This window comes from Hypanus sabinus, chromosome 12 (genome assembly GCF_030144855.1).
Source record: "Hypanus sabinus isolate sHypSab1 chromosome 12, sHypSab1.hap1, whole genome shotgun sequence".
Classification (NCBI taxonomy): Eukaryota; Metazoa; Chordata; class Chondrichthyes; order Myliobatiformes; family Dasyatidae; genus Hypanus; species Hypanus sabinus.
In genome coordinates, this window is record NC_082717.1 from 79409070 (window position 1) to 79434176 (window position 25107).

General features: G+C 39.3%; 1 protein-coding gene across 1 annotated transcript in view; it reads left to right on the forward strand.

The window, feature by feature from the left end:
- The window catches only part of foxa2 (forkhead box A2), a 39234-nt gene extending 37058 nt beyond the window's left edge, over positions 1-2176 (forward strand). Inside the window, exon 3 of the mRNA XM_059985368.1 lies at positions 207-2176. Within this exon, the coding sequence (XP_059841351.1) occupies positions 207-1406 (1200 nt within the window). The 3' untranslated portion in view covers positions 1407-2176. The remainder of the gene's footprint in view (positions 1-206) is intronic.
- The last annotated feature ends 22931 nt before the right edge of the window (positions 2177-25107 follow it).

Here is a 25107-nt window from a genome sequence, read left to right on the forward strand (position 1 = left end):
TGCCTCATTAGTAGAATTATTAGTACGATGGATGAATTGTTATTTCCAAGAGAATCAATTCAACAAAGGTGGCCCTTTGATAATTATGAATACTGTTAATAGAGCAATGGATATTTTACATCGGATACCCAAGTAAACTACGATTAGTGATGAGTTTAACGCCTTGTTTCATATTATTAATCCTGTTTTATTTTATTTCTATCAAGGGGTATACCTCAGTGAGCAACATGAATGCGGGAATTGGAATGAACAGCATGAACACTTACATGAGTATGTCTGCAATGGGTACCACAGCCAACATGACAGCGGGATCCATGAATATGTCTTATGTGGGCACCGGCATGAGCCCGGCAATGACTGGCATGTCTCCTGGAGCAGGGGCAATGAACGGCATGGGAGCCGGGATGGCGGCCCTTAGCCCAAGCATGAGTCCGATAAGCGCTCAGGCCGGATCTATGAACGCCCTGACTTCTTACACCAATATGAGCATGAGCCCGATATATGGTCAATCCAACCTTAACAGATCGAGGGACCCCAAGACCTACCGCCGTAGTTATACCCACGCAAAACCGCCTTACTCTTACATCTCCCTCATTACCATGGCCATACAGCAATCTCCCAGCAAGATGTTGACCCTGAGTGAAATCTATCAGTGGATAATGGATCTTTTTCCTTTCTACCGTCAGAACCAGCAACGCTGGCAGAACTCCATCCGTCACTCTCTGTCTTTCAACGATTGCTTCCTTAAGGTGCCTAGGTCCCCGGACAAGCCGGGCAAGGGCTCATTCTGGACCCTGCACCCCGACTCTGGCAATATGTTCGAGAATGGTTGCTACCTACGGAGGCAGAAGCGCTTCAAGTGCGAGAAGAAGCAAGCGCTGAAAAACTCCCAGGATCCCAACAGGAAAACATCGGAGGCGGGCTCCACTGGTGGTGGCAGCAGCAGCTCCGAGAGCAGCACCGGCAATGAATCCCCGCACTCAAGCGGCTCTCCGGGCAGTGAGCAGAAGAGGTCCATGATGGATCTGAAGCCAAGCTCGGCTCTCAGCCCGGAGCACACTCATGCCAGCAACGCGGTGTCGCAAGCACAGCAACACTTGATGCACCACCAGCACCACTCGGTCCTGTCTCACATCCCTTCGGAAGCCCAGGGCCATCTTAAGGCGGATCACCACTACTCGTTCAACCACCCGTTCTCAATCAACAACTTAATGTCTTCCGAGCAACAGCACCACAAAATGGACTTGAAGGCTTACGAACAGGTGATGCATTATTCGAATTATAACTCCCCAATGTCCGCCAATCTACCAATGACCTCCAAATCGGTCTTAGACTCCTCGGCTATAGCGAGCGACACGTCCTACTACCAAGGTGTGTATTCAAGACCTATTATGAACTCCTCTTAAAAATATTTCCACGCACATAAGGACTTTGCCAACTGTGTATATTTGTAATAATAATTAAAAAAAAACATCGTTTGTGGCCAAGCATTCAAAAATATTTTTTATGTTTTCAACCTGTTAGATGTCAAGTTGTTTAGCGATATTTTTTTCTTTTGCGAAGGGAGGGGACGAATTGGATTGTATTGTGCGGGGAGCACCGGTTTAAATGTTTTGTTTTAAATGCAGAGGGGTTCGGAATAAAGGCAACGTATCCATGATATTTCTGTGTACAGTTTTAAATGCACCGTGCAACTTTCCATTGACGACAAAAACGAGCAACCGTTTCCTTTTCAACAAAAAAAAACCTTCGAAGGAAGGTAGCTGCCGTTTTAACAAAAAAAAAAGAATCTGCAAGTAATTTATGGTTTGTGTATGCTTTATTTATGGCTTGTAAACGTCTGTTTTGGTAGTAGACTACCGAAGTTTCAGAATATATATTCGAAAGAAGTGTTAAGTGTTAGATGTACACAACTAATTCTGTCAACTGCAGTGATGAGACTTCTCGCTGACCCGTTAGCTCCCTTAAGCGAAAAGTTTTAATTGTTCACAAATTGTTGCACTTTTGGTAATTTCCCGTGATCCTGGGAGCCGGCGATTTCATAATTCCCATTTTTGCTACACGACCTGAAAGTGACTTAATTTATTGTTAAAACTGTAGATTTTAGTACGGAGGATTTTTTTTCTTGTTTTCCCTTGTAAGAAATTTTAAAAAAACTTTTCTCTTTCGCGTTGAAATGTTAACATTTTATAAAGACAAGTGTAATAAAGACACACAAATAAACGAACATATTTTCCTCCGATTTAACCATCTGTGATGCTTTTTTAAAGACTTGTTCGCACATTGTTCATACTATTCAATCCCATCTCATCATGCGATGAAAACAAAATTAAAAAAGGGATTTCCACTATCAACAAAACGTGCTTTCGATGCTCCAACGCTAGATACCAAAGAATTCGGCTCTCAAAAGTTACTTCCAGCATTCAAATCGGATGTAAAAGTACGTTCGATGTTTCCTAACTTTATATTTTCCTTGTAAATCATACTGTCAGGCGGTGCTAACTAGTTGATACCAGACCAAATAATCCCAATTTTCGAGGTGACTGACGGAACCGCGTGTCTTGAACTAAAAATGGACGGGGTCACCTCAATAGTCTGATACCGAGAATTTTTGGTTGAATAACCTTGTGTTGTTCCATAGGTAAGAGGTTCTGTGTGGGTCTTTTTTGGAATTAGTGTTACAAGGGTTTTCTGTGTCGATCCTTATTTTTCCTGTCGCGGTGCTGTTGCAACTAAGCAGTTTGGCGCCAGGTAAAGGCTTGGTCAGTCTGCTTTCTTGTCTTTGGTTCTGCTTTTTTTAACGGCGTAGGTTTCCCAATCAGAGAAAGCGTTACCGCTCATTCATTGAAAAGGGCATTTAAAGGGAATGTTTAACTTGCATAAATATAGACAGCCAGTTAGTGTTGACTGACAGTTATGCTCCGTATTAATTCACGGCTAAATTTATATTAGCACGGTTTAACATTTGCTCTCCCAAGAAGCTACGCAATTAATACGCTACATCTGCTAATATTTTCATGCTTGCATAAGTGGAAATATGAAAAGCATATTAATGCTTTTCCACCGTATTTAGAAAAGATGGTTATGTTGGCGTGAAAATCTTTATATTTTAGTACACGCACAGTATCAGAACCTTTGAGATTCAGGTGATAATCGGGTTAGTTTCTATGGGCCTGATTGAATTCCCTACATCAGCTGAATGAGATCAGATCTAATTGCTTCATTAAATAGGGCCACTTAACCACAATGGACGTTCAAAAAACATTGCCGCAATTGAAAATGTTAACACAATATGCTGGATCTCGAAATCCTATTATACTATTGCTTTTGTAGTCCTTATTAATTTATTTACGAAATGTTCAACTAATCTGGCGACTTTCTTTATTTAAACTTACTTTTTCCGTATTTTGGTCAGGTATCTTACGAGAGTGGGAGGCGTCAAGTAATTTCAATTGTTAAAATTAAGACGACCTTCCCCGACATATCAAACAGCTTAAAATAAAGCTGCTAAATGGGCAATGGTTATCAATTTTGACCTTATGAAGTTCAGCTACATTAACTTAACTTGGGCAGCGTTTAATTAGTATAGTTGTACTTCTAATAGGTAGAATTCTGGAGATGGTATGAAATTGTAACTGAGGGACAGTCCTCTCTTATCTGTTTCATTCAATCTCCCGGCTGGCATCACGGTTGAGTAAGATAATACGTTTATTTGCTCGCGTCTTGATCTGCGCTTATTTAGGCTGACGTGTAAATATCATAGAAATGAAAACACCAAAGGCTCAATTCATTAAAAAAAATGAAAATAAAGATTTGAATTACATCATCCGCGAATCCAGTGCTGGAAGCGGATATCCAATTTACGTCATTCTAGGCACCGCACAAAATACAATTGTATATTAGTATATCAGTGTTTTGAACAAAATTGATGTCAGTTTGCAAAGCATCAAACAATTAGGTGATTAGGTGGCATTATAAAAGTGTTTTTTTTTGCCCCTGATGAAGGGTCTCAGCCCGAAACGTCGATTTATTCTTTCCATAGATGCTACGTGACCTGCTGAGTTGCTCCAGCATTTTGTGTCTGCTGTTTTTTTTAATTTTACAAATAACAGTTTTGCACGAGCTTATCCGTCGTGCCTGCTGAAAACAGGGGGCAAAGTGTAATATCAATTAAAGAAGTTGGAACATGAACCTGTTAACAAACTCATCTGATTTGGTTGCGGCCTTCCAACACAACACAAATTTCAGAGCAAAGATTTTAACGAACGCATCTAACTGGATTGTGGTCTTGCAATTTAACTCAAATTTCAATGCAACGATACAAGGTCCAGGTCCACAACAAATTTCAGGAAGTCGCCTCAACCTCCCGGTTACTTCTACATGTTCATAGTGTTCACCAAATAAATGCACCTCATCCCAAAGAACGGTGACGACTACGTTTTATGCAAAAAAGTAGAATTCATGCCACAATACGCCTTACAGTTGTCTCAACCGACCTTAATTTCCCCACGTCACAGAAAATGAGACGTCGCAAGCATTTTAAGGATATTAGACCTGTGATAATCGTTGACTAGCTGCACACTTCCTTAGCAGACACTGCGATGAATGTAAAAGGCACATCCTACAGCATTTGCCCTCGAAAGACCATCAAGAGAAAGCACGTAAAATTCCTACTTTTCAGTGTATTAGGATTAGGTTTCAGCACCTCGCGTAAACTTAAGAAGTGGAATTAACAGTGGCGAATCTCAAGACTAAACAGTGAAAATGCAATGTTTTTTTTTGAAAAAAGGTACTGGGTTAGATTGCTGTCATTTTCCAATTCCGGATATAGTTTCCTACGCGCCAATGAAGTGTATGGCGTTCTATTCGACCAAAAATAACAACATTAAATCCCCTTCTAATTCCACATTGTTCCAACACACCGTTGCAACTGCAATCGCCTAGGAACAACTTGTATCTCGCTCCAAGGACACACACGTCGCGAACCAACCATGAAATTTGTTTCATTATCACATAAAGGCCTCCCGGAGCGAGAAAGAATACGGCTAGAAATGAGCCAACACCGGCGACAAAGACATGTGAATGCGATGCTCTAACCCGCATGTTCCACATCACAGGACCATTGTCAGGGGGTCGTTTTTAAACTACTTAAAAATGTCTCTCACTTCAATGATCCAGCAAGATAAGTTGCCTTATTACATCGAACTCTGACGCTGAACGATATAATTACACAGTGGGCAAGTTCAATAATTATAGGAGCTAAATATACATACCCACGTACCATCTTAAATGGAGAAACGTTAGTAAAACACAACACACACATCTATGAACCCTTGCACGCACACATCTTCAGAAGCCAAAAGTACGCGCGCGCGAACACACGCGCGTACACAAACACACACACACACACACACACACACACACACACGCATACACAGACATGTCCATTTACAAGAACCATGCGCTGCCATTTATCATAGGTCCCAATATTAAAGACTTCCAGCGTTTTCGATCCTGTTCATTATATGCTGATTTTAATAATCATATTAATAACCATGTTACATGTGATCGGTAAATACATTGGTTAAAGTAAATACGAAAACCTACTTTCTACTGCACGTCACACTTCAATCAGTTTCCACAGGTATCCGTTATTTTCTAATTTTTCGTGCAATGTGTTTAAAGGAATTTTATGACACCGATCAATATCTTAGTAAAATAATCATTTTGGTCCTAGCCGGGCAGTGAAATCTTTGCTTTGTGCTAAAGTCAACACTGGCTGTGTTGAGCTCAAATAATCCAGCTTTGCTTCGACTTCTTTGCAGTCAGAACGCAGCTCCATGAGTTGGACTGCCGTCGCGGTTGGATCCACAAGTTCCAGGTACGTTATCTGCAAAATGCACGTTCATTTAAGGTTTTAAAAATATCCCAGCTAATGTAGAATAAACTGATCCTAAATCTCTCTCGCCATTGTCAGCTATTCGAACGAACTATTATTGTTACATTTTATGTAGATTGAGAGTGGAAAGCGATTTGGTGGGTCTAGCTATTAAATTAAGATCGTAACTGAAAAATAACATTTTCTACTTTGTTCTGTTTTTTTTGTTTGTTTTAATAGGATTTGTGATCAAATTGAAATCAAATGCAACGAACCATTCAATGTGCATTCAATAAACGTGTTCGCATCTTCCCTTGCAACACGGTGTTTTCAATTTGATGGCAGCCAAGTATTACATTTGTCTGTGAGTCGTGTAAATCAACTAAGTTACTTATTTTCAAAAGAAGTGCTATTCTCCTTTAATATGCTATTTGGGTCCCTGGTGCTTTTAAATAAAAATGAGCATACAATACTTCATTGACATCTATAAATAGACAAACTTAATAACGAAAGGATGCCCCTCTTAATTGGATTTAATAACTGAACAACGTTCACTCCTGAGAGTTAATGTTATCGAATTGAACCAAAAATAGAGCCGCAAAATATCAGGCAGACATAAAACTGTTAATGGAGGTCAGATAAATATATATAGCGTTGGGTAGACAACTAGAATGAGATATATGGGTACAACTATTAGAAACAATGGAGATAGGATGGATGCATAGATAATTGAAGATAACAGATTTTCAAGACATTCATCTTTTGATGGATCGGCCAATGATGCGAAATGCATTGTTTCAATAAGTGGCGCACGGGGAATTGAAGATTGCTTTATCTGTGAACAATGCTCCGAGAATCATTTTAAAACCGATAAGGCAACTGTAGTTAGATAATGGTGAAGCAGAAACCAACTCAGAAGAGTATATTAAAGATTGGAAAGACGGCTCCTGTTTGCCGATATGTGAGCGATATGGAGGGAACTTCAAATAACAGACAAATCGAATTTGTCTACTATGTGATCGTCAGAGAAAACATGAGATCTAACTCTGACATCCCAAATCTTAAAATGCCGTTCCGTGACGAATGTCTGTTTTCCGGCCGCAGTTTGAAAATACAGAATCGAGGGTCTGGTGTCTCGCAGCGAAAACATAATCCGAAATGTCTGAATGTTTCTAATCCCCACTGTATTTCCGTTACTTATTCGGCGTTAAAGATGGTTCCTTCTCAAGGAAGGAAATTAATTTGTTTGCTGGTGTACGGTGATTACAAAAGCTTTATTACAATGATTTATCAACATTGTTGGTTACTCAATCCGTTGTTATCTTGTACTGTTTCCATTGTATTGGAATAACAATATCTTCGCTGCGATTGCAATGCGAGCGCTAAAGTACGCAGCGTTTAATTTCTACGTTGCAATATTGTTAGTCTGTAGTTTCTAAACAAAATTCGACAAGTTAGCCTCCAGGATGCTTGAACAGCCATCTCATTATTAACCGTTCTCTGAGATATCACTTTGAAGTATATTTTTTTAAAGTGATTAATACAGCCGGTAGAATATAAAACGAATGCCTTCACCTGGAAAACGCATGTAAACAGCGGCGTTGTCACAGCAGGATTAAGCATCTACAGAAAGCCATCGCACCAGAGTGAGATCCGTGGAAATCAATCCACACACGATAGGTCTGACCGTTTTAATCAAACCAAAGCAGCGACACGGGCGCAAATGAAACCACTGACATTCTCTTCCCTAAAATATAATCACTCTGCGGCGCATTTTAATTTCTATAATGTTACGTTGTCCGGGTGGGAGTAAATAAATGATAACGACAAGCGCGTTTACGTTATAACCATCTTGTAATAATATTGACAGTGGGTTCTCAAATGACGGACAAATGGGAAAATTTGCCTTTTAGTAATGTATTACTGTATATTCGAAAGAGAAACACACAAGTTATTTTAACGAGGCGTCTTGGAACTTTGGTCGAGCAGTCCCAAAAATCTAGAATCAAATTTTATTTCAGTTAGTCTAAGGTTATAACGGGAATCCGGAACAGGGACAACAAACAGTACAAGATCCAGCCAATCAGGGTGTTAGAGTGGGGGGCTCTTCCACAAGTAAAACATTACTTGTTCGCTTAATTACAGGATCGATTGAGATTGCAGAGTTAGAGTTATCACAGGTTATGGGATCGAAGCGAGCGGATTTCGGGTACCTTTAAACACTGCCTCATTGGTATTTAAGACGAAAGGCCCACTTCTGTTCCCTAACAGCTATTTACTTATATTTCGAACATGGCAGCCGGCTGGTGGTCTACTGGGCAGCAGTGACCGCTGTCCTCCTGCACGTTTCTGATATCGATTGCCGCAGGCATTGAAGAGATGCCTCAATAACTGCCTCGCAAGTACCCTTCCCCTTTTCGCTAGAAAGCCTACACCTGGCTTTTATTTGTTTGTTTAGTTATTTAGTGATAAAGAGCGGAGTAGGCCCTTGCGGCCCTTCGACACATGCCACCCCAGCATCCCCACAACCCCGATCAATCCTAACCTAAACAGGGACAATTTACAATGACCAATTAACCTACCGATACATCTTTAGACTGTGGGAGAAAACCGGAGCACCCGGGGAAAACCCAAGTTCCACGGGGAGGACATAGAGTCTCCTTACAGATCGGTGCCGCGATCGAACTCCCTACCCTACCATTGGCTCCGGTAGCCGCTTCCAATAAAACGGCCGCATAGTTTGTATGACCGACATCAGATTACGGGAGCCAACCACCCCATTCTGAGCTCCGCCACGACATAATGTTACTAAAGCGACACTGGGAAATCACTGATGTTCTCAGAGACTCCTTAAGAAGTGTGGAGTTCCCCGCGGACATTTCAGGGAATCCATGGTACCCAAACACGAACAAAATGGAAATGGGGCATTCAGGACTTCGGTTCCGTTGATAGGACACAAAGAAACCTAACAGTAAACGTAGAAAAGAGCCCCGGCACCTCCCAAACCGCCAAATCGTCCGTTCTGCCAGTCATCTCCTGTCCCGCTTGATTCGTAGTCTGTGAATCCCACATGGGCTTCATCAGTCGGTTCAGAACCCATAGAACCAGTGTTAGCCTAGGTCTCTAGGAAACTTGGCTGTCCGTCTTCTATCTCTCTCTTAGTCTCGCTAAAAAAAAATCTCCATATTCCAGCACCTACTGGTTCATGTCTCCATGTCTGTCTGTCTACCTAAACATCTGTCTATCTATCGCCATTTGTAACTATATGACATTTTAAAACTTCCAGAGGGTGAATGTACGTCATGAAACGTATAATTAGTTTCTAAACCTCCGGTGGTATCGGACGACAATATAAATCTTGCCGCGTTTTCCCTTTCGCTCTCTATGGCACCCAAGTGTGATTTAACATGTCATATTTTTAATACATGACCACTTCTGTGCAGGACACGCTGAAAGGGTAATCGTTGTTAAATAATTAATACAGTTCTATTCCTCTAGTAATGCGAGTCTTCGGATTTGTCAATTACTTGTCATTAAATGAGTGTATGCCCACGTACTTCATTTCACATCCTTTGACGGAGAATAACCTTTTGTCAAGCCCACTCCAGCTTTGAATTAAACACAACTGGCCTTTTGATATCTAAGTTCAAAGCAACCTGTTTTTCCACATTTAATAACGCCCCCACCCCTCCGTTAACGTCGTAAATTTAACAGTAATATTTTGTGAGAACGGGGTGATATAATTTTAAAACGATCTCGGATAAAGAACAAAAGGTCAATCGAATTTCGAAATAAATCTGGATAGAATCAAACACCAATCTTCTGAAGTGGGAACATATCGGATAGTGTAAAATTGCAGCAGTGAACTTGGGGTTCTAATGAACAATTGACGTTTATCGTTGAATATATATATGACGGTTTTATTGGCCAGCTTCTTTTCGGCCTAGGACCAAAGAACTTCTAATACCTTTTGATGAGGATTGCATTGATTAGTCCAAAAGAAGGAAACAGAATGGTTCCCGGCCAACGAAAAGAACAAAGTAATACCTTCAAAAGCAGAGTTATTTCTTTTTTTAACCCTTCAATGTACTAAACAGAGAATTTCTGTCCAGACATATCTTGCAACCATGGTGCTAAGTGGAACAGAAATCGGGCTCTACGAAGAGCGGGTGCTTTTCTCTCTCTTTCGCGGAGAAGGGGTGGAGGAGTTTAATTAGGTTATAATGTGGCGGTATTTGTATCGGAGAGCAAATCCAGTTTGGAAGGGGCGGGGAGGTGGAGCGCATTGTGAATCCCCATCCGATCAACAACATCAAATCTGCAGAGATTCTCACAGAAAGATTTGAAATGTCAGAAGAGGCTCCAAAATGCCTTCGTTTAAGACATGGTACATTATAGACGGTAAGCTCGGACGGTTTACTGTTGTCGTGGCAACCCGACACAGCTACCGCCTATAATAGGGCCTGCTTGATCCGTTTACTTCTGCGGGGCAATTTAATTACATTTTGCACTAGTTACTTTATCTGCATATAATTTGCAAATGTCGCAGCACATCTTTGTCTCTCTCACTTTCTCGCCTGGGTTCAAAGGCGAGAAATAGCAGCGACTTCAGTAAGCGGCGACTGCAGTCAAACATTGAGATTCAATCTATAAGTGTCTGCATCGGAATTATGGCCGGAGCTGCCTCATATCTTGCCCTCTCCAAACATTAAAAACTACAGATCAAAAACTTAGTTTATTATCAATTTTAAAATTGCCCCATGTGAAATTCAAAACAATCAAGGGTCAATGGAGATACAGGTTAAAAGCAACATTTTACTGCCTTTTTTCTACTACAGGCGTCTAGTTTAAACCCGCTCCTCATAGTTAATTAAAAATACACGAGGAAATACAAGATCTTTGGGGGCTTTGCTTGCTTCTGCATGTTTATAAACAATTTTGTTCCACAACAATTTACAATGCTAAACTCGACGTCAATAAAGCACTTCTGGTCTGCGAGCTTTGGAAGTTGGAACCAAGTTTGTAAAGTCGAATGGATGATCTCGAATTTTAACTGGTTAACCGTGCTCGGGAACACCCAAGTTGTGCAGTCTCCCGGGAGACTGAGGGGAGACGAATCATACAAGCTGTAATTCCGCTTTAGCCTATTGCAGGGGTGGGACAGTTCACACTATACCGCATTAACTGGTCTTTCTTTTGAAATATTGCTAATCCTCTATCTGCGCAGCGGGAGCAGTCGTTAGTACACAGTACATTAAAACCACGGCGAGGAAGCGGGATCTGCATTAGAACATCCAGCATTTTACATGCATTCTTCCTATTTTACACTCTTTACCATCCAGAAGGTGATCAGTCCGCCACTTCCATTCGCCGCTGCGAAATTATGCACTTTTAATATCAATATCAATGAATTTTCCAATTACAACTTGGAGAAACGCTTTTGCCATGAAATGGCACCAGTTCCATTTCCCTTTTACTGTTTTTTTTAAATGCGTTTTTGTGTTTCAAAATGAAAAAAAATCTCGTTGATAATATTATCAATTACTTGATCCTTTTTTGTTTAATCGTAGCAGTTGAACGCCGTTTTAAAATAGACTTGTACTCTTGTAACATAGCCTTGTTTTAAACATATCGAGCTTCAAATGCGCTTCGAATGCAGCAGCGCACCCTGCCCCGCTAACTATACTTGACCTTTTGGTAATAAGGTAATTAAAGAGTAATTTTTTCGTGCAGAACGATAAATAGAACTATTAACGTCCTGACGAGTTTAAAGGGAATCGCATAACAAAGGCGAGAAGGAAGAGAATGGAACAGAAAAAGAGAGTGCTTTAAATTAAAAATATTGAAATGTCTCTTGTTTGTTTTTAACGCACCACAAGCGAAAATGCAGCCTGTACCCTCAATGTGGGTGAAATGGGAATTGTTTAAAGAGTACTTCTAGCCCTGAAAATTACAGTGAGATGTCAATACGGCAGCTGTTATATAGATTCTGCACTGAACTCAACACACACACTCTTACAATACATTGTATTTTCCAAGTAATAACTACAGTTTTCTTGAAGTGCGACGGAATATGGCACAGCGCTAATTTGTATATCTTATCTTCTTTTTAACTTATGACTTTTAATTGATAAAGGTGGAAATAGGAACAGTTACATCTAAGTATTATCTAAATATTTATTGCTCCAGATATACAAAGAGCGACTGTTGTGATATTCTGCATATTGCAAATTCATAGGGAACTAAGCAATCGTTCAACGGATGAAACCATAATTAAATGAACGAAACAATAACTCTTTACATAAGCTGTATTATTAACATTAAATGGGACATTATTACCCCCTCCCCCACTGCCACCGCCAATTTAAAAGATGATCTAGTCACTGGAAGTACATATCACATGTGTTTTAGGTGAGCATCGGTACACCGACATCCAACGAAAATCCCCCCTTTTTTTGGTTAAAGACCAAAGGATATTAGAAAGTGCTCGTTTCCATTTGCCGTGAGGGAGATGATGGATTATTTCGAGACGATATTATTGACCGTTTATTTCTGAGTTACTGGCGTTTGATTCGTTGCGGTTGTAGTCGCCCAGGGTAGCGGTGACTCCTCTGCTAGAAATCGATAAGAGAAATCAGCTTCACTCGACGCTTTACTGTTGTACTATAACCCGGACCAGCCGCATAATTTCCACGGAAAAAATTGCAAGACATTTGACGGGTGGTGGTGGATTGGGGGTGGGGGGGGGAAGAGTAGGTTAGTGGCGTGTGTTAGGGATGCTCCTGGATGGTTTAACAATTCAAAAATACAGTGCAGTTGCACTCTTTTTAAGAACGGTATTACATGTAATTATTTCCATTCTTAACTTGGGGGTAATTCGTAAAGCTTCACTGGTAATCTCACTTTCTTGAGTCTCCCTTCGATTTTTTATTTTTTTTGAGTTTCCCTTCGATAGTTTATTTCGTTGTGGTGATAAACCCCAAGCTTGTGTACTATCAAACGTTTGCAATTAGGGATGGAATGGTTCACATTCATTACTCTTACTTAACCAATTGATCACGTTTTGGACGTGGTTTGTGTAAGCTTCTTAGAAATAATTTAATTTGCATGAGATACTAAATCTGAGCGCGGGTTTTGATACACTGTGCTGAGGATAACAGCCTAGTAACGAACAGGTGGTGTCTTTGGCATCTGAATTCCTTTTGATATTTCTGCTTTTCTGGTGTGCAAAGCTTGGCCGCCGTTCAGTTTCGATGTTGCCACATTAAAATTGCACCATGCAAATAGCGTCACGATTAGATACAGATACACGCTGATGTAGACTGTGTGTGTGGGAGTGCGTGAACTGGTCCTGCGTGGGGGTGCATATTGTGTCAGGGAATATTGTCCTTCTGTTTAATTGTATAAAAGCGTGAATTTTCATATATGTGTTAGTATCAGTTTTCTCTTTCTGTGTGTGTGTGCGCGCGCATGAGTGTGTGCGTGTGTGTGCATGTGAGTGTGTGTGTGTGTGCATGTGAGGTGTGTGTATGTGTGCGCGCACGCTCTTTGCGACACTACACTCTGTGTATATATCCTTCTGCAGATGTATTTGTGATTATGAACAAATATTTTTAAGAGTTTGCATCAATTTTTGCACCATGTGGGAATTTGTGAATGTTTTATCACGCAGGTACCGTGAAAGTCCATGTTAATTAAGTATACCTCTACCACTTTCTTCCCTATTTGAGCACCAATGTGTGTGCTTCATTTCGTGTGCCGAAGTGTTTGCGTTTTTTTTGTGAGCGTTTGTGTGTGTGTACCACTATGTGTGTATTGTTTACTGTATAAGTCTAAACTTGATGTATTTTGCTTGCGTGCTTGAGCGGATATATTCTGTCGAGTACGTGCGAGTTTGTATCGTTTGGTTGAACATACGTTTGTGTTCATATATGAATGAGAGATCCACGCTTTGCGAAAATACTTGGGTAGATGCATGCAGTGTGTGTGTGTGTGTGTGTGTGTGTGTGTGTGTGTGTGTGTGTGTGTGTGTGTGTGTGTGAGTGTGTGTGTGTGTATGTGTGTGTGTGTGTGTGTGTGTGTGCGTGTGTGTGAGTGTGTGTGTGTGTGTGAGTGTGTGTGTGAGTGTGTGTGTGTGTGTGTGTGTGTGTGTGTGTGTGTGCGTGTGTGTGAGTGTGTGTGTGTGTGTGTGTGTGTGTGTGTGAGTGTGTGTGTGTGTGTGTGTGAGTGTGTGTGTGTGAGTGTGTGTGTGTGTGTGTGTGTGTGTGTGTGTGTGTGTGTGTGTGTGTGTGCGCGCGCGCGCGCCCGCTAGTGTGTATCATACTGTGTTTCACAGGTCTATATGTTAACGAAAGAAAACCGGATAACAGTACAATTCTGCGGACTCCGTAAGGATGGGCGCAATGTGAGGGGTGGCAGAATCTATGCTTAACAACAGTTTCAGGCTGCATAATTTTGGTGTAACATTTCTGTGCATTTATTCAAGTAAAATGAGATGTAACGAGTCTGCCTTTGACCCTCCAGCGACCTCACCTGAGATTTTGTAAACTGTTGACTCGCCTCCCTCCCATCAGCGACGCTAACAATTTATAGCATCATCCTCGTTTTGCCTCAACTCGCCATCTCCTTTGTCATTTCGTTTTTATTACATGACAGGAATAACGTACAAAGTCAAAATACTCAAACCACCCAAGAATGTTTAGGATTGATCTTAAAATCCAGTGATCTGCTAAGTACTCCGGTCGGTCCACAGTGATGTATAGAAATGATATCCCAAGTAGTTTCACTGTTAATTTTATGATTTTCAGTCAAATGCTACCCGTACGACTTTCTCTCTGTATGTATTACATTATATTTAATGTAAAGTCAGTGGACGGACTGGTTTAATTTGGAAGTTTCACACTTAAAACTAATATTTTTCTTCAGTTGGTACAAAATTTCTTGTCTTTCCATTCCCTGCAATAAAACTCGCACTCGATGCAAATTAACTTTATATCCCTTGCCGTTGTTCCACGCAAAGCTAGCCATCAAGTCTTTCTGGTCTTTGTTGTCTCCCCCAACAATAATATCTAAACCCGTGCTGATACGACCGTATTTGCCCGCCGCATAGGTGTGCCCGTGTCGGGATGATGATAAGGGTGGGGAGAATCGTTTGTGCTGTTTTAATTGAATAGTTGATTCCAGCTACGAAAACGACTAAAGTGGCTGCTCTCCGTTAACTGTGTAAAAAAACCCGTAAATTCTGCTTTACCATTTGCATTTCCTTTATTCATATATACGCACGAAAAAAATCATAGCTTGACAAATAATCACTGATGCATGCAGGTGGTTTCACGCTGTGGCGCGGTATTATATTTAAAAGTGTCACCTTAATCAAATCGTTGCAATCTCTGAAAAAAAAAGTGAAGACCATACAAGATCCCGTGATAGTATTTGGAGATGGGGAGGCAAGGAAATCAAACTTGGAAAAATGCCCTCCCAGCACCTTACACGACGACGCGTTAATGTTATGGTATTAAAATAGATTATTATTCCGTACTTTAATATTTTCTGAAATACTCACTGTAGGACAATCATCATTGTAAATATAGATGAACTATCTTCCCGGTGGTCAAATAACACGAAACATCCCCTTTAGTGCATGAGGCTACACGGATGATCCACAAACAGGCCCTTCTCTAATTCTATCTTTACAAATGCCAAAACCACATTCTCAGAGGCAGATTCAGAATCAGGTTTATTACCACTGACATATGTCGTTAATTTTTCATGTTCTACGGCAGGGGTACAGTGCAATACAATAATAGATAGATAGAGAGCAAGCAAAAAGGGAGGCAGTGTTCGTGGGTTCATAGGCTCTTCAAAATATGGTGGCGAGGAAGCTGTTCCTGAAACACTGAGTGTGCGCTCTCTGGCTCCGATACCTTGGAACAAGAGTGGGAACACTTTTATTGTTTTTAAAGAGGAAATACTTGATGGAGGATAAATCAGAGCCACGGGGGGGAGGAGCGAGGAGACTAACATTGGAACTAATTGCACAACACTGTCCAATTACCGCACAAGAATAGTTATAGAGTCGCATTGGGTAGAAACAGGCCCTTCAGCCCATTGCGTCATGCTAACTATCATGCCCTATCCCATTTGTCTCCAGTCAAATGGCCTAGTTTTCTGCTGCATCACTGTATAATTCGATGAAATTAGTTCTTGTGTATAACTGCCGGGTAGATCCAAGACGAAGGTATTCAGCACTGCTTATGTTTTTCTTCGTTTCCCAGAGAGAGGAAATCTTACACTGACATTTCAGCTTCCGCGCTCGGAAAACGAAGGGCAGGCAGGTTCAAGTTATTCTGATGCTGTGCGCAGCCATCAGTTGCAATCGAATTTTGGAAGAGTCAACAGAGCGATGGAACGCGAACCCCTTGAGGCGTGTTCCTTTGCTTGTTTAATGCTGACCAAACGTTCCGTCTCGGCCAGCGTGCTCCTCACAATATCTCTGCACCTGTCTCAAGCTGCAACATCTGGGCAGGTTCAAATTATTCAATCATTTCAGGCACGGATACTGCGGTACACATGTATTGCCTTTCCGCGATAGTATTAAACAATTATTTTTTTAAATTAACCAGTTCTTCCCTGAACAAAAACATACGAAGGAATATACTAGAGAGCGCTAACTATTGGTACCAGAACCGACCCAGTCAATTATTTGGGGGGAATTGTTTGGCAATTCAATCTTCATTCATGTTTGTACCATAAAACTATATCAGATATTTTTGCATTCCTCAGTGATAAACTTCACAATCGATAATCATTGAAAACGTTTCATTTGTAATTTAGGAAAATTATTACGGTACGAGAGGATCATAAAATATTGCAACATATATATATATATATATATATACGTAGCAACATATATATATATATTTTTTTTTACGTAGCTGCTTATAATCCGTGATGTAAAATCAGTTAAATCGTCCTGTTTCAAACCGAGTTGATATTGGTGCTGTTTCTGAATATTATAAAATATCAAATTCAGTTACATGTAAGGTTAGGTCTGTTACTGTCACCCTCACTGAATCTAAAAATCCTGTTTTAGAATACAGCCGAACTAATCCACTCGAATTATGCAGTCGATCTATCCGTCTCCCTCTTTAGCAGATGCCGCAGGGTTTATACTGGGAATACTTTCATTTTTTCGTTGTGATTTTTGTGTGTGCTTTCTAGCAGGCTTCTTTGTTCTCTCGTCATGATATTGAACAACAGCACTTCTCTCCGAGAAAATTTCCAGTTGTCAAAGCGAAGGATAACATTCACCAACTATAACTAAAATAATTGCTCCCCAATCATATAGCTGGAGAAGTCTTATTGTTGTAGTTGATCGTTTAGTTTCCAATTCACCCACTCTAGCATCTCATTCCATCACCTCCATCACAAAAAAAATACACCCCCACAGCGCAACAAGCTTTCCTTCACCCAACCCAACTTTCCAAGGCGCTCAGTGACTTATTGGTGTGGACTTCGTGAATATGGTTGCCTGATAGCCACCATAGATGCTGTGGAGCAAAGAGCCTATTTCTGTGAAATTTTACTGTGGATGTTTAGGATGTAAATTTTTCAAATTCCCTGGGTTCACCGGCACCCAGTATATTCCATCTCAGTCCCACATCGCTACTGGGCACAGACTTGAAAAGAGAGAGAGAGAGAGAGAGAGAGAGAGAGAGAGAGAGAGAGAGAGAGAGAGAGAGAGAGAGAGAGAGAGAGAGAGAGAGAGAGAGAGAGAGAGAGAGAGAGAGAGAGAGAGAGAGAGAGAGAGAGAGAGAGATTGTACATTGTAAAACAAATGACAAAAACTTTCATCACATCCCCAGGATCACTCTCTATTACCTCTATAAAGCTGGGCTGTCACATAATTGAAACTGTACCAAACCAATCAGAGTTCTCTCTGAACCTCAATCCATTGCTTGACACATAAGATTTTTGCTTTTACTTTCTGCCTTGTATTAGAATTTCTTGTTGTAATGCTATGTAAGCCTAGGTTGTCACATAACTGTACCAAATCAATCATAATTCTCTTTGGATATCAATCCATCTTTATTTACATAACACTTTTGTTTTTGCTTTCTGCTTTTTGTTAAAGCACCTTGTTGCCATGCTATGTAATAAGTAGAAAGATTTCTTAAATTTATATCATTATAAATTATTAGTATGTTTAAAGGTATTGCAATTATATGTTTAAATTCCATAACTTGATGCAATATGTTTAATGATGAATGAATGATCAGAATATATACAATGATAATGAACAAATGTATAACTTCTTTCTAATTTATTTAACCATGTATTTGCTGTTTACCTATTTTGTTCCACAGTTAGCTAATTTGCTACAAGTATGTGCACTATTCAATATATTTTATACTTTAATATACTTTTAATTATACATGCCTCTAAAACTTACTAATAACTAAATTATTATGTTAAGGATTATGATGCTGATTTGTTCTGTTTTCTGATAACTTATTAAGGATAGTATATTGAACAATTTTTCTATTAGCTTCTGGTTATTTCATCCACCTTTGTTTCTTTGAGATTCTGACGTCTTTTATAGTTTTTTTTCTATTTTTGTTTCAGATTTCTAGTATTTATAATATTCCTTTATATACACTTTCCAGCATTCTAATGGTAACTGCTTAAAGGTTGCTCCCAAGTTAGGTCTTCAGCCTGTCAATTAGACAACTGACTTGTCTTCAGTTAGATGATTGATTATTCCAACTGATATCTGTCATACATTTATGCATTTGTCTGTGCAATATTCAATTATCATTATTCTTGAGGCAGATTATTTCTATTTGCATCTCCACATTCTGTTTACAGAAAGGAATAAGAATGAAGCTGCCATATTGTATCTGAAACACCTTTCAAAGAATCATCTAAGAAATAGAGTGTTTAATGATGGAGAGAGCTGTAGTGCATTTAGTCACTGTTTCAAAATAAACAGTTTTAGTTCACTCCTGAATCAACAAAGATGAGGAACAGAACAATAACACTTTATGAAAAGGATTTCCGATATAGGTTAACATTGAAAATTTACTGTTCAACGTAAGTTTCCAGGAACATTTGTTAACCCAAATTTAACTATCTCATACAGTTAAAAATGTATATTTTATGCATTCTATAGCCCCCTTTTACATCAACAGTATGGCAAATATAATTACAACACTGAACCTGCAGTGTTCATTATGTTCTGCCCAAACAGTGAACCCTTCTAATGGAAGGTATTGCTTCCTTGCAGTCTGACTTAAATCATTATATTTGTAAGCTGATTTTCTCTTTACTTTGGAATAAACTGTTAATTTTGGAAGATGTGATTAGATAACTGACTCTGTGGATAGTTTCATGTTTGAATCATGCAAAGAATTTGTAGCCTTCTTTAGCTTAACACCAATTTTATTAATCCAATCAAGGAAAGATTACCATGGCAACTAACAACAGAAAAGTTGCAGCAATGGCTGCTTTCTGAAAGGGTCTTCAAAAGGAAGATGCTTCAAAGAACATTGAAGGAATAATATGTCTGCTTTTCTTTCAATACGTTTTGCAACAGTGCCTACATAACATAAAAGACTAAATTATTCAAAAAACATTAAAAGAAGCAGTCGATATGGTTCAAATTCTTCAAAAGAACATTGCTGAAGAAACTTGTAGCTAGCTTCGGATATTTATTTGCTGCTTTGGCATGATTTATGATTTCTTAAAAAGACTTACAGATTTCAAGAGGTGAAGTCATCACAACACTATAATATTTTCGAAACTGTACCTGGTGCTAGAAGTGATTTATGGCTGACACTGTGCCAATACAAGTTTGTTTTTTTCCCCATGTATAAACTCATTGTTTTAGATGTAGAGTCATAGAAGGTTCTAAATGCAGGCCAAATAGCTTTTTCTCATAAGGAGGAAGAAGTGAAAATTAAAGAATTGTATGTAACTTCTAATAGCTATTCCTACTGTGGCAAAAAATAAGAGCTAACTACATGTGTTTTTCCAAAGCATGGAACATGTTCTTGTAGAATTGAGTATTAACTTCAACAACCATTCCATTTCCCTTTTTTATCCACTCAGTGAAATTGGCCCTGAATGCTTGGGAAGGAACAAAACTGACTCATCCACATGGCTTTTGAAGAGTTCATACATAGGATAGGTTGAATATGTTTTGTTTGTGTTTGAGTGACTAAAGAAGATCAAGCAGTGTTTAAAACACTAGGACATTTTTATAGGGCAGATGCAGTGCATGTATTTTCTATTTTGGAGGAATCCAGAACACTGGCAATATAAGCTTTTCTCCCAAAAGGTAGTGAAAGTTGTTTCAGTTGAAACTTACAAAACTAAGATAAATAGTTTATTATAGGGTGAGATATGAAACAAGGGATGTAAATAGAGTAAGTCCAACCGAATTGTTCATTAAATGGCCTGTTCCTGTACCTATCATTTACCAGAACAAAAGTGAGGAAAATTCTGGTCTGAACTATAAGATGAAAGGCCGATTAATTACTTCCTATACTAAATGTTTCCACTTCAGATAATTTTGATATTGTTCCAGATGCTTAATATAAATACTAGATGTTAGGTATGTGTCATCAGAAAAATCTGTTAGTTCAGACCAGTACCATTACTGCCATCCTGATGATAAAACTACATTCTCATAATACTGCTGTGGCACATAAGGCACCACTAAGTGGATCACCATTCATCCAGCAAATATTGTTGTTTGTGTTGGAAATGCCATTTTCCAAATCACCCATGCGAGCCTTTGTGTGTCCAGAATTAGTACGTGAATGCAGTGGACCACAGACAAATGTAAAAGGTAGCCTATAAAATAGCTTAGTTCCCTTGTTGCAAAATCTGTTGTTAGTCCTGTGGCATGAATTCTGAAGAAACATCTGCTAGTGTAGCGGACAAAAATATTATATCTTGAAACAAATTCTTAAACTACAAATTGGTCAGAGGCCAAAATTGTGTTTTTATTTATAACTATGTGGTTTTTAGAATAAAAGTTAAAAAAAATATCAATTTGATAGAAGCCTTTTTCCCTCCAATACACAATCTGCTGTTATTGAAATAAAAATTTAACTCAAATGAAAGACAGCTGATAAACCTTAGGTCAAAGGTTACAATAGTTTGCTGAATTAAAGTTCCTACTTTAAAAAATCTTTTACTTTTAACATTGCTGTGATACTCCATTCTTACAAAGACCAGTTCCTTTAGGAGAGAAGAGAGAGAAAAAAAGTAGAATGATGAAATTAAATTATTGTGAAGATCTGAATGAACTTACCCACTCTTTAGCCACAAGTCAGACTGTGGGGGAGGGAAGAACAAAGCACACACGTTTAGCAAATACAGGCCAAGGATTGCTGTTTACAGACTGTCAGGTTTATTGGAAAAGTTTAGCTCTGTAACCTGATCCAATCTGATTTGCTTCTGATAGTTTAAAAGGACCAGGTGATTGTAACCTGCTCTCCCTGGTTGGTAATGACAAGCAGATTAACTAATTTCTGCTTTACCTCCCCAATTCTGATTTTTCTCCCTTTTCCAGGCACAGACCTGTGGCCCGGCTTAGCTATTTCATGTATCGTCCTGAGAACAGAGCTGGTTCTGAATGTTCAGATCAAGTGAGAGTAATGACACACATTATCAAATGACTCTGAAAGAAAAGCAACATATAAAGAATATTTTTTAAAAAAAGGAAAGGGAACTAAAATGTGTTGCTTATTGAATCTTTCTGAGTGATTGGTCAGCTTCTCATGGCTCAGTTTCTGTCTCCCGTGTGGCTGTCTTGCAAACAGGTGTAAAATTCTTGCTTCAATTTTCCAATCCGTCCTTCCCCAGGAAAATCCTTTCAGCAGCTGTGTGGAGATGACTGATGGAAAAAAGGCTGACCCGTTGAGGTTTTTGCAAATGGGAGACCATTTTCTTTGAACTGCATTCCTCCTTCTCAGCACTTTGCTAAAAAGAAAAGAAAACGAGGCTTCAGTTTTGGTGCCTTGCTTTTTATGCCCTTGGTCATATTCTGGGCAGTCACATCTTGGTGCGAGCACAAACTTGATAATTACCTTTCACCCAGTGCTGCAAAAATCTGGCAGGTCCAATAATGGATGACCCTGATGATGTGTGCTCAGGCACATCTTTTCTCCGGCACATGGCCTGGACTATCACACTCATTAGCTGAGAATAGGCAGAGCACAGTAATCCCTGTATGGGTGGAAAGCAATGTCAAAAGTCATAAATATGTCTTTGAAGCTGGGAAGAGTGAAATGTTTGGGCAAACTGGAATTTTCTTCTTAGCATATCCTGAAAGATAAAGTCAAATTTTGTCAAAAGATACCAGGTTATACCTAAACCCTCTTTGACTCTCTTTCATTGGAATACACTTGAATGCAAATTGGCCATAAATGCTGGTGATATATTAATCAAGGTTCCAAAGGAACCAATACCTTAACCACTTAAATGAGACTTAAAACATTTAGCGTCAGCCCATTTTACTATTATTAGGCATAGTAGGTACAGTCTGTAAAAGCAGGCTGGACTAGAGGGCACGTGCTGTGAGGAGAGGATGAACTAGAGAGATGATGAGAGAAAATACTTCTTACGATATTGTAGTTTAAAAGCTGACTGATTCAACAGTATCTCATATACAAATATAAGTGGCGGATCTTCATATCTGGGCTTTCGCATAGAAGAAAAGATTGATGGCCATGGATAAAAGTTTGGAGATATTGCATACAGGTGCTTATCTTGCTGCCCAAAGTCTCCTGGTTTTGCAAGCCACACAATTTGTTTATAGGCAATCTACAAACAAGGGAGCAATTCCCAGCCGGTTTCTCTGCATCATTAAAATCTATTTGCATGTGATGAAGAGCAGTAGAGTTGATGAGCAGTTAGATACAGTCTGTGCACGGTGCTGGCAATCAGAGTCACGGTGAAAAAGCATGAGATTATCAAACGTGCAAAGGTTCAAAGTAAATTTGTTATCAAAGTACATATATGTCACCATATAGTACCCTGAACTTCATTTTCTTGGAGGTATTCACAGTGGAACCAGAGAATACAGTGAAATCAGTAAAAGGACTGCACACGAAGTCTGACAACCATCCAATGTGCAAAAGAAGGCAAAATGCAAATGAAAAAGAACAAATAACAATATATATAAATACGTAAATAATACCGAGAACATGTAAAGTCCTTAGGATGTGAGTCCGTAGACTGTGTTCAGTGATCACGTGGAAGGGAAATAACTGTCCTTGAACTTGGTAGTGTGGGACCTAAGGGTTCTGCACCTCCTTCCTGCTGGCAGCAGTGAGAAGAGAGCATGATCTGGATAGTGGGGTTCCTTGATGATGAATGCTGCATTCTTGTTGTACCACTCCTTGTACATATGCTGAATGCTGGCGAGAGATTTTCCTGGATTATGAACAAATTTGTTAAGGATTTCAATGTATACTCTTCCAAGAGAGCCTGTGGTTTAAATATCTGTGCACATTCCTGCATGTCGGCTTGCTTCTGTGATCAAAGCATCAAAACATTGGAAGGATAAAACAAATCTCAGAATCAAGTGTTACTGGAAGATTCCTTATCAACCCTTCTTAATTGACTCAAAGTGAGCATAGAACTAGACAAGATGAAATGTGGATTTTTGAAATGAATGAGACAATTGGTGTTTGCCTTGAAGGCAGATGATTGATAAGGTTGCTTGGGGATTGCTAATGTATACAACTGATTTGTTTTTTTATGAAACTGAATTAAACAAGCTCAAGATATGCTGGCTGCTATGTATGATGTGATGATGGACAGTAAAATCAGTTTTGTCTTTTCTGTGTGAGGGAGTAAGAAGAGCATAACAACATACGAGCAGAATTAAGCCATTTGGCCCATCAACTCTGCTCCACTATTCATTCATGAGTATGTTTTCTTTCTCACCCTCCTTCTCCCACTTACTCATCCTTACCAATCAAGAATTTGTCAATTTCTGCCTCAATTACATACAGTGATTTACCCTCCATGGCCCTCCCTGGCAACAAATTCCATGAAATCACCATCTTCTACAGGCGAGTCTTTTTATTCTGAGGCTATGGCCTGGATCTTACTTGGATTGGATACATTTTTTCCCCTTCCTCTTTAGAGGGAAAGCTCTTGTTTGTTGACTTTAGGGTCACAATGCAGACTGTCCTGTCCTTAGCTGAATACTACTATAAGCACTACACCAAACTTCACTCTCTAAACGTTTGTGAGATGTTATTGGAAGGAAAAATAGGACAAATGCATAATTTAACAGAAGCACACTTCAGACTCCCTCATTGTTGGAATAGATGTTACAGTTAAGGAATGCATGTTGGGTGAGGACTTGTTAGAGCTATTTTATCTAAATATTTAGCAGATCTTCTATTCGTTATCTGATGGAATAATAAAATATTGATTGTTGTATTGTAAGTTTCCACGAAGTCTGAATAAGGATTATATCACTGATATATGTGATGAAATCTGTTGTTTCATTACAGCAGTACAGTGCAATACATTAAAATACTATTAAATTACAATAATAAATAAATAGTGCAAATGCAGAATAATAAATATGATGGCAGTGATGAGAAGGGGGAGAGTAATGCCTTGCTGAGAGATGTGCTGTACAGGGAATAAAAAAGAGGTAGTCGGAGACTGAAAGAGGGAAAAATAATTGAAATGCCAAATGAAACTGAAATTGCATAGAAATACAAACCACAAAATGCTGGCAGAACTCAGCAGGCCAGACAGCATTTTGTGTTTTTTATTTATTTCCAGCATCTGCAGATTCACTCGTGTTGCATAGAAATACACTTAGTTGCCACTTTATTAGATATACCTGTACATCTGTTTGCTAATGTAAAACCAATCATGTGGCAGCAAATCAATGCACAAAGTTATGCAGACATGGTCAAGAAGTTCAGTTCTTGTTCACACCAAACATCAGAATGGGGAAAAATGTAATATAAGTGATTTTTAACTGCAGAATGATTGTTGGTGCCAGATGGTATGGTTTGAGTATCTCAGAAACTGCTGATCTGCTGGGATCTTCACGCATAAAATTCTCTAGAGTTTAGAGAGAATGGTGTGAAAAACAAAAAATTAACATCTAGTGAGTGGCAGTTCTGTGGATGAATATGCCTTGTTAATGAGAGAGGCAGAGCAGAGTGGCCAGAATGGTTCATGCT